Source organism: Podarcis erhardii (assembly GCF_964252035.2).
Source record: "Podarcis erhardii genome assembly, chromosome: 1".
Lineage (NCBI taxonomy): Eukaryota > Metazoa > Chordata > Lepidosauria > Squamata > Lacertidae > Podarcis > Podarcis erhardii.
Window position 1 is genome coordinate 20,964,108 of NC_138497.1, and position 11,086 is coordinate 20,975,193.

General features: G+C 43.9%; 1 protein-coding gene across 2 annotated transcripts in view; it reads left to right on the forward strand.

Annotated features, from left to right (window-relative positions):
- SYNE3 (spectrin repeat containing nuclear envelope family member 3) overlaps positions 1–10,370 on the forward strand; it is a 96,335-nt gene extending 85,965 nt beyond the window's left edge. For both annotated transcript variants that reach the window (XM_081859244.1, XM_081859245.1), the window contains exon 19: positions 382–10,370. In XM_081859244.1, coding sequence (XP_081715370.1) covers positions 382–579 — 198 coding nt within the window. In that variant the 3' untranslated portion in view covers positions 580–10,370. The remainder of the gene's footprint in view (positions 1–381) is intronic.
- The last annotated feature ends 716 nt before the right edge of the window (positions 10,371–11,086 follow it).

Genomic DNA, 11,086 nt, shown 5'->3' on the forward strand with positions numbered 1-11,086 from the left:
AGCATCGCTGCCCGCCCAGAGGCATCCGCGGCTTCTGATTGGCTGCAGCCAATCAGAAGCCATGCCAGCCGCTTCACGGAAGTCAGTCTCCATGCAAGGCCTCTGCGCCGTGCCTGTTTAGTGCGGGGACTGACCGAGCGAGTGGCAGGGTCTGCAAGGTTCGCGGGCCGGATTAACGAGCCCAGTGCGCTGTATCCGGCCCGTGGGCCTTAGTTTGACTACCTCTGCTCTGGGGTGTGCCCTGTGTTGGACCAGTCCTGTAGACCAATACCATCTGCCCCTTCCTCCTCTCTGGAGGGCTCCTGGGGAGGTGGTCTCCACCGCTCCTCTTTATCTGCCCAGCCCATGACATTAATGCTCCATTTGGTTTGTGTCTTTCAGGGACGACCAGCCGGGGCATGTTCCTTCCTGCGCCGCGTCTGCCGCGCCGCTTTGCCTCTCCAGCTGCTCCTGCTCCTCCTCCTGCTCCTCGCCTTCCTGCTGCCTCTCGTAGAGGAGACACACAGCTGCAAGCTCGCCAACAATTACGTCCGCTCCTTCAACCTGGTGCTGAGATACAACGGCCCACCGCCAACTTAAAAGTCCTCTACGCATGAAGGTGCAGCTGAGGTGACAGATTAAGTTATCCGAGTGGCTTTTCCCTGAGGTGTCTCGCCTCCTGCAGGTCCCCCAGAATCCAAGGCAACTCACTAAGGGACCCGTGTAAACTGGAAACTTGGTCAAATGACCTGCATTGTCCATATAGGCTCAGTCCACAGAAATGAAGTATTCATACTTAGAGCTAAAATTATATTTTTAAAGATATATGGCTATATTTATACTGTATATATGATTTTTATATATGTGTCTCAATGAAAGATATCTTGAAATCACCGTTTCCATTTTTAACCCTGCCAATTTTATTGCTGTTCTTATTTTATGCCTTTGTCTTCGTTGAGTAACAGTAGATGTTTCAACTAAATCCTTGTGTAAGCATAGAAACCAAAAGCTAAGGCATAACCACAAATGGGGACAAATGTGAGGTTGTCATGGGGAGGGTTCCTTGACCCGTTAATTTCATGAAAACTACAGCTGCCACCTGCTTGAAGCGATCCTGGTTGATTAATTGTAGTTGTTGATTAAGTACTTAAATCGATCCAGTTTGCATGCATTTGAAAATGAGTAAGAACTAAAGCGAAACAGCAAACACATATTGCCTGTATCTTTAGAGCAGGCATAGGCAAACTCGGCCCTCCAGATGTTTTGGGACTACAATTCCCATCATCCCTGACCACTGGTCCTGTTAGCTAGGGATGATGGGCGTTGCAGTCCCAAAACATCTGGAGGACAGAGTTTGCCTATGCCTGCTTTAGAGGGTGGACATCTGCTTTTACAGCAGGCACCAGCAACATGCGGTCAGTGGACTAGGGGAACTAGGCTAGTCCCTTAAAGGCTCCAAAAGCCCTCTTCCGCCCTCTCAAAGCCTGCCCAGCCTTGGGAAGGAGGAAGCTGGGATCCAGCATCCTGTCAGAGGCTTGATGCCTCCTTCCCGAAGCCCGGGAAGCTTCTGCCCAGCTTAGGGAGGGAGGCACGAAGCTCACACCTGCAACATCCCCCTGCAAGCTGACTCTGTTCTCCTACAAAAAAAATTCACCGCACACCACTGGCAGGCCCTATCTTTTCTCCTCCGTGTGAGAGAAAATGGGAAATACCTCTTTTACAGGTGATGCTTTCTTTCTTCTGTTTTTATATGTACATGCATTTAAAAGGTTTTTTTAAAAAAAAAAAACTGCTACCCAGTTAATCAGAGCATTATTATCATTCTTATTTAGTTGTTCAAAGAGGAATTAGTCCGTTAATCTAACCAATTAATCAGCTGGCAGTCGCAACCCTGTACCTGTTCCACACGATTGGCTGTGGCAAGATAGTGATATCATACCACATTTTCATAATTACATTCTATGGGCGGAGGAAGGGAACTCCACATGGAGCTGCCTTTTTTTAGTGGCAACCATTGAGCTTCTCACTGCCAGTTCTACCCAAAGTGTGAGAAGGTAAGAGATTATCCAGGGAATTCTGTGGCACCGGAAGACTCAATGTGCCCCCGAGTGAATGCCAGCTTCTGGGAATGCCAGCACAGAGAGTCCTGTTGCAGTCAGGTCCTGCTTATGAGCTTCCCATAGGTACCTGGTTGGCCACTATGAGAATTGAATGGGTCTTTGGCCTGATCCTGCACAGACTTCCTATGTTTTATATGCAAGATGAGGCCCCTGAATCTTGCTGCGCCATCTCGTCTCTCTTCCCCGTTACTGCTACGCTCCTGTTATCAACGCTTTCTCTCTCTCACCCTTAACATAACTTGAAATACTTGAGTCCGATTGACCCCTCTCTATCGTTTCACTTCTTACCAACCGGCAAAAGATCCTGCCAACCTCAGCAGGAGAGATATTTTCTGAAGGAGGAGGAGGCAGAAGCTTAGGGTGATTGTAGGCAACATAGCAGACATTCTTTCCATGTGCAGAGGTCAGAGCAAAATAGTGGCAACGTCACTTCAACATTTCAAATGTTATGATATCCCCCCCCCAAAAAAAAAAAGTTGGAGAAGGGGAAACTAAATTGGAAACACATTTTGGCAGCCTGGGGTCTCCCCACCCCCACCAACCTCCTCTCAGCATGGAATTAATTTTCTGCTGAATATGACAGCACATCCAGGGTCTCTAAAACTTTGCCCTGTAAGACTTCCTCTTCCAGGATGCTAAGTTTGTTTTCCCCTTCTATCCAGTTTTTCATTCACTCACTCTCTAGCCTGCAATATTCAGCACTACATGGCCACTCCCCAGTGGGCTGCTGTGGCGGTTCTTTCCCAGTCCCTGCATTGCAGGGCACTGGCCTAGATGACCCATCCATAGAGAAATCATCACTGGACTTAACAGAGTCTAGTCATCACCCTCTACTCCTCAGCCTCTCATATTGCCCAATCCAGCCCTTTTCTCTCTGCAAGTTAGGCCCCATTTGTGCTATACAATAAAATAAAAAGGATCGTACCACTTTAACAGTCATTGTTTCCCCCAAAGAATCCTATACTATAGTTTGTTATGGGTGCCGACAGTTGTTAGGAGACTCCTATTCCCCTGGAGTTCCCAGGGAAGGGGGACTGATTGCTAAACCACTCTGAGAATTGGTTCCCATCCCTGATCACAGCCGCATGGCTTGGCTGCAACCCTCTGCATAGTTACCTGCGAGTAAACTTGATTGAACTCTCTGATGCTTATCAGTTCCAAGTTGGAGCTCACCCCGTCGTGGGGATTTGAACCACCGATCTTCTGATCGGCAAGTCCTAGGCTCTGTAGTTTAACCCACAGCGCCACCCGCGTCCCCCTGTAAAGCAGGTTAGGCTTTAACAAAAGGCCTTCAGCCAGCTGAATTTCAGCCTTTAGCTTTTAAACAATCTTGCAAAGAAGTGTTACCATTTGAATGGCCAGCGTGAAGAAGGAACTCCATCAAAGGAAAGGAAAGATGTGTCCAACCTCTGCTTGTTTATTTCTGCTCCCCCCCTCCTATTCTCTGACTTCCTCTATGCTAATCTGTCCCAAACAACAGAAAAAACTTCACTAACAACTCAGTCGCTTGCTAGAGCAAGGAAGGTGCACCACTTACCCTGGTGATCTGGAAGATGATTTCATCCCTTCCGCTCCGGAAAAAAAAAGACTGGGACTGCACCCCCTTCCGCTCTCTTTCCACGCCTATTCCTGCTCTGGCATCCTTCACTGCCTTTTTGCATTTTATGGTCCCATAAAAATTATTCAGAGGAAAGGTCTACTGATATCGCTTAACTGTGCTTAAAATATTTTGCCGCTGTGGATTAAGACTATTACCGTTTTGCAAATAAGGAGGCTGCTTCACAGGGATGTTAGCAGCCCAACTGCATGGGATGTTCTTATGCTGTTGACTACCCGAGTGTCCACTGGAGGCTGACTTGTTCATTGCTCAAGCCGGCACAGTGTGGTTGGGAAGAAGACTCATTAGCCCATGCAGGGGTCACCTAAGGTGGCAGACAAGTCCAGCTTGGTATTCGACATATCAGTCTGCTCCGAGACATTCCACTTTCTTGCTTTAGCCCAGCTGCTGCTGCAGCTGCTCAGCTTTTGTCTCAGCATCCCTGCTCAGAACCTTGAAATGGTTTGTTTGCTGATAGACTATGATCACTTTAGCAGCCGTTATCGCCTTTAATCCCTGCTCTCTGCAGAATCGTGGTGTTTTCCAAAATATTACGCTAGCTCTCTCTTTCATGTGATTTTTTTCCCCTTTTCTGTGGAACAAAGAAATTAGCTTTGTTTCTTGTTTAGATCCGTTATATTTGTGTAAGGCTAAGAGGCAAGCAGATCCACTCATTTTCTGCCATTACTCCATGCAGTTCATGTTGTGGTCTTCATTTCTGAGAGAGAAAGAAATCTAGCATTTGATATCCCTCCTTAAAAAAGAAAAAAATTAAAAACCTGCCTCAGTTCTGTTTAGTTTAAAACCTGGGCATGTGTTTACTAAAGTATTATCAGGGGTCTCCAAAGAATAAGACTTATCTTGGAAAAGCTGAGCTGACCTGTAGTCTAAACGGCACCACCGTAATTGCACAAGGGGATCCACAAGCAATCCATTGTTACTTTTTCTGCTTTGGAAATTGCACAAGGATTGGCTAGTCGTATATTTTTCCAGGCTGTCTTCCCATAAGGCATTCAAACATACTGCTGGTGAGGCTGGATTGTCAAGGAGTGGGGAAGGTGGTGGTCCTAACTGGGGTCGCTTCCAGGTAGGAATGGGGGCAGAGGGTGGGGAATCTGATTCAGTTTGCACTTAAAGTTACCTAATTTGCACTTTCTGGAAATGCACTAACAGAAACACGGCCCCCCTTCGGAATTCGCACTTTGACGAATTTTCGCAATGCAGTTCCTCAGACAAGTAATGTGTACAAAGAATGCCTATACTAGGGCAAAGTGCATATATGCATATATTAATGAGCAAACAAATGAAACATGCCAGGTTTCCTCTTTCAAACTGACTTCAACTCCCAGGGAATGGTGGCAGGGGAAAAGCCTATTTTCTGCCTCGAGCCTCCAGTACAGAATGACTTGTGGAGCTTAAGGATATCGTAAGCCAGCCTTTTATTTAAACCTGATAGCTATAGGTTACAAGAAACTACAGTGGTACCCCTGGTTACAATCTTAATTCATTCCGGAGGTCCGTTCTTAAGCTGAAACCATTCTTATCCTGAGGCGCGCTTTCGCTAATAGGGCGTCCGGCACGCGATTTCCGTTCGCATCCTGGGGCAAAGTTCACAACCAGGAGCAGCTACTTCCGGGTTAGTGGAGCTCATAACCTGAAGCGTTCGTAACCAGAGGTACCACTGTAAATGCAGGTATGTACAGGGAATCCAATGCAGGCAAATGAGCAGGCTGATATTATTATTATTATTATTATTATTATTATTATTATTATTATTATTTATATACTGCCCTATACCCACAGGTCTCAGGGTGGTTCACAAGGTAAAATTACAATATAAAAACACAAAATACATAAACAAAATATAAACATAAACAGTTGAATAACCCCATAAAACAGTTAAAAACATTTAAAAATAAAAATAAAAAATACAATTAAAAAGCAGTTTAAAAGAATGTAGTGTTTATCTTGTACTTTGACTGTGATATGGATAGGATCTTACTTTTTTTTTGCTGCTTTTTGTAACTATCTGGTTCTTGGAATGTGCATTAGAATGTGATAGAGGAGAGTTAGAGTAGTCCCTCTCATCTCTGTGCCTAGCATAGAAATCAAGCCACCCTCAGTGGAAGTCTCCACCCTAGTGGAAGTCTCCCCGTGTGGTCTGTGCTTTAGAGGCTCCACAACATTTGATTTGTCCTGAAGAGACAGCATGCACTTGCTTTTTCCAACAGCAATAGTTGACTTGGACATAGGAGAGTGCCTTACAGCAGAGATGCAGGATTGGGGGGCCTCCAAATGTAGCTGGACTCCAACTCCCATCATTCCCAACCATTGGGCATGCTGGCTGAGGGCAGTGAGAGTAGGAGTCAATCCATTTGCTTGGTGGCGGCAGCTCTCCAACATCTCAAATCGGGGTACTAGTCTCACTGGAGGTGGTGGGAAGTCAGGGGAAGCGCTTTCTCTGCCACAACGAGATACCCTTTCCTACTCTGCCCTCCCCACAATTAAGCAGCAAATTGGCAGGCGGACACCCCACCCACACTTTACACAGGAAGCGGCCCCTGTCTAATGTGTCATTCAGCAACATCAAAAGCAACACGATGGCCAGAAACAATAACAATGTGAAAAACTTTATGGAATAATTCAAACCATCAAAACTAACAAACTGTAGTCAACAGTGGCTACATAATCACATGAGCACAGTTCCAGTGTATTTTTCAGTATATCTATTCGAAAAAAAGATTGGTTAATGAAGAAATTACATATCTTTCTACTTACGAGTGTTGAACTAATTGGCTGATGAAGAATTCAACGAAACAGTAGTTGTTATCTGGAAACACTGTTCAGCAGAGTTCAGAGTTGGACATCAGAATTGGACATTTGCTGATTATACAAAGCTTCACAGCTTGCTCTCCACCCGGTAAAGTCTGGCACTGTGATTCATTTAAGGACTTTCAGAGACTTCAGTTTGTTAGTTTTGATGTTTTGAATTATTCCATAAAGTTTTTCACATTGTTATTGTTTCTGGCCATCGTGTTGCTTTTGATATTGCTGACTCATATTTTGCAACACAGGAGTTTGTTTGTTTACTCGTTAATGTGTCATTCAATCAGGAAGGAAAGGCAATGCTTTTTCAAACATGACTCTCTTGCTCCAGCTTTGCTATATGGCTTTTACAAGCTCAGCCGTGCATTTTGATGCCCGGAGCCCCATTTCCTGCTGGAAATGTGTGAAAATGTCACTATTAGGCCGATTGTACTACACAGCAGGGTCTTGTGTTTTTCAGAAGGAAAAGACGGGGGTAACCGTGAGCAGGTGGCAGTAACAAAGCATTTACCCGCAATCTTTCTCTTTTTCACAAGCCATTGATCAATGTCTCCTCCTGGAATTAGTGTAGATTGGTTCCAAAAACGGCATAGCTAATTTCTAGAGTGGGTCTTCTTCCCACCCACTTGCCTAGCACTTCTGCCCCTTGAAGCCATCGTTTTCCTGCAACTCCAGTTGTTACTTGGGGTGCATGTCTATTTTTCTCAAAATGAAAAGCCTTTGTCAACTCCAATAAGAGTAAAAGAGCGCAGGCTTGGCATTGCCTCGCACATGCATCTGCCTCATAGCTCCATAAGCAGAGCCTAACCATTGCTGTGATCTGTATATAATAGGAAATGTCATAATTGCACTATTTAAAGGAAGGTGACGTTCCACATCCATATAATTTTCATGCCCAGCTTTATAAAAAGGAAGAATGCTTTCATAAAAGTGGAGAGATTTTGTTGGGGTGGGGGGAGCTTACTGTGCTAAGCTTTCCCTTCTGCTAAGGCTTGATCCTGTTAGTTTCAGATAATAAAAAGGGTTCTCATTCATTCCATCCATGCTATTGGGATTTTGCTGGAATTGACCTCTTTATGGTGCTGCTGGGGGGGGGGGCATTGAATTTTGAACTGAATATTGTATTTTTCTCAAGTTACATGGATACCCATGGATTTGTGTTTGAATTATCAGGGTTTTTAACTTTTAGACATAAATGCAAAGTAAATTGTGAAAATACTGATTATCTGGGGGTGCCTTTTCACAGCAAACTAATATATATAAATAATATTTATGACAATTTAACTTCCATGGCTCCCTGCCCCCCCAAGAATCCTGGGAATTGTAGTTTAGGAAGGGTGCTAAGAATTCTAGCCACTATACACATAATATCATTAGTGCCAGATTTAGTTCTGTCTCTGAAGTTTAATAACTTTCAGTCTGGCCAGTATCTGGATGGGTGAGCTTAGAAACTCCTAGGAAGAAATATCTCACAATCCTAATATGTGAAGAAACCTTTAGCTTCACATGATGATGTTTTTTCATCTCCAAAGCATCTCAAACAACTTACCCCAAAACGTAACACTTTTATGTGTGTGTGTGTGTGTGAGAGACTTCACAGTGAGCTGATCTTACATGCAGATATCTGTACAAATGGCTGTTTGAAATGTTTTTCCAGTGTTAAAACAACCAAGAATCTTATGACACCTTAAAGACTAGCACATATATTGTGGCATAAGCATGGATCTGATGAAATAACCTCTGGCCCATTGAAGCTGACATGACAATATATTTGTTATTCTTTAAGGTGTCAGAAAAACAGATAGCATTCTGGGACTTCTTTAGTCAGTGAACCTGAACCATGCATAAATCTTTCTTATGAACTGGACACCGCTCCATAGTGTTTTTTGGCAGAGGAACCATTATGTGTACAGCTTATTTACATAATACGATATAGTACCAGTCAAGCAAATTGATGAGCTACAGATCATCACACAAAGTCTGGTGCCTATGACTGTCTAGGAATGCAAACCATGGAGCAATGTTTCTATGCAATGATCCACTGAAATAAATGGACTCTTAAGTGTGACCAGTGGTCCAATCCACGGGAATATCAATTGTGCTTTAAATTGCAGTGACACCAGTTTCTACTTGCAATTCTGCAACGTAAGTCAACTCATTGGGTGCTCCAACTTTGCTTCTTCTGTACAATGCACCAGGCAACAAAATGCTTTCGTGTGTGTGTCAAAAGTAAACCACTTGATTTCTGTAACTTTTCTATTCATGCTAACTTGAGTGTGTTGTTGGCTCAGAAAAAGGTCATGATCATTGTTTAGCCCAGGGAGAAGATCGTCTTTGCTGCCTTCCAGAGATAGAACCTCATTTCTTTCCCTGCATCACCTAGAAGAGCTAGAGATGTGTTTTATGTTGAATCAAAACTATGCTGCACCTTGCCCTGGGCCTTCTAGTCACCAGCTCAACAAAACTCAGGCAGGCATCCTTCTCAGTTTAGCACCCGAGATCTTGAATGGGAGATGCTATAGACCAGTCTTCCTCAACATGATGCCGTCCAGCTGTTAGACTACAAGTCTCATCTTCCCTGACTATTGGTCATGCGGACTGGGACCAATGGGAGTCAGAATCCAAAATGTCTAGACAGCACCAGGTTGGGAAGACTGCTGTAGACCAAATCAGAGGCATTAAGATGGAGCTATGGCCCTTCTTTCCAAGTTACCTTATCATCTCATCTCATCCTACCTGACAAGGCACATGATCAATGGAGCTTACTGGTGGTGGTAAATAGTTGGGACAGAGCATTTCCACGTGTTAGAGAGATTCTCCAAGTCTCTTCAGAGAACAATTAAAGCACATTCAGCACAGATTTAAAGCACATGGCTTCCCTCAACAAACCCTGGGAACTAGTGTTTTGCCCTCAAAGAGCTTTAATACTCAGCACCCTTAAGAAACTACAGGTTCCAGGAGGGAAGCCGTGGGCTTTAAATGCATGGTGTGGATCTGCCAGTGGATCTGTTAACATATAGAAAGACTGGCTACATGCAGACACATGTAGCTAGAAGGACCTGTGTAGTTCAAGGAACGGGTTGTCGTAAAACAACCCAGGTGGCTGAAGCAAGTGTACATCATTCCCAGCTTTCCTTGGCAATCATGGTCCTTTGACAATGGACTACTAGGACACAGGCTTCATATTTCCTGCTACCCCACCCCTTTTTTGATGTTTTAGCTTGGGCACTTATAAACAAACACCCCCATACTGTAGGGACCATTTCCATCACACTGTCCTATGGTGTGTGGTTTTGAACTATGTTTGTAGAAGCTGGGCTCATTTTAGCTTAAAAAGTGTGGGCCCAAACAGATGTCTCAGTACATGTGCGAGCTATCGCAGTTTGTACCTTCTCTTAGGCAGATTTTGTGTCCTGGACTTTTCCTAAAGCTTTCTGGCGTCATATGGAGAAATGCTGAGCAGCCCAACTCCTTCACAAGATAGAGTTGCCAGATTTCAAAAAGTAAAAATCCTGACACAAAAGTTACATTTTTGAGCTGTTTTTAAGGGAAAACGGCAAAGATGACACTGCCAACATGGCTTGCCGTATGTCCAGATTTTGCCGATTTCCACCCGGACACTGCTTCCGAATGCAGTATTCCAGGTATGTCCAGGAAACTTCAGACATTTGGCAACCCTGTCATGAGACTGTTGTCTTTTTGAAGAGCTGCACTTTTTAAAAGAAAAAGATAGAAAGAAGAATCCTCTGTGTGCTCATTTACCGTCACTGTGGTATTTTTGTAAATGGCTTTTTTTAATTAAAAAAATGCATATATTTTTATTCTAATAAATGCCTTCCTGTTTGTAAGCTGCTGTTTCAGTTTGGGGTTTTTTGCGGGGGCGGGGACTATTATATTGTATTCCAAGAGGGGTTCTGCACATGTCACATGGAACCCAGATGTCTGAGAATGTTGAACAATGAGCAGATGACACTAATTTTAGGCACATCCACACTCTTTATTTAAAACACATTCAAAGCATATGGTTTCCCCTAAAGAATCATGGGAATGGTGGTTTGTACAAACATAACACTTTTTTTGTTACTAAATCAATGAAAAAGGGAACTGTGGTTTGTTAAGGGGAGGCCATGTGTTTTAGACGTAAGATGTGGCTGTGACCCTAGTTGCAGCTAATAAAATAATCGATTTGGGGAACTTCTTACTATTAGTTATGGAGGAATATAATATGCCAGCCTATTGTAGACAATTTATTCTTTCTCCCTTCAGTCTGATCAATAGCACACTGGTTTCATATTAAAAGAACAGCTTCTTAACTTAGGCGAATAGTATGATTTGGCTGCTCTCTCTTCAAGTGCTGCCTTTCGTACACCTTTGCTTCACTCAGTTTATTCCTCCATCTCCCTCCGGACACATGGCACTATGACACAGGCAGTAGTTGGCGCCATTAAATATGCAACCGAGTGGGGCAGCAATAAAACAGCTAGCACATTTGCAAAGCTAAGCAGGGTCCAGCATGGTTCCAAAGTGTATGGGAGACCGTGTCTGGAGATTGGTTGGACTAGAA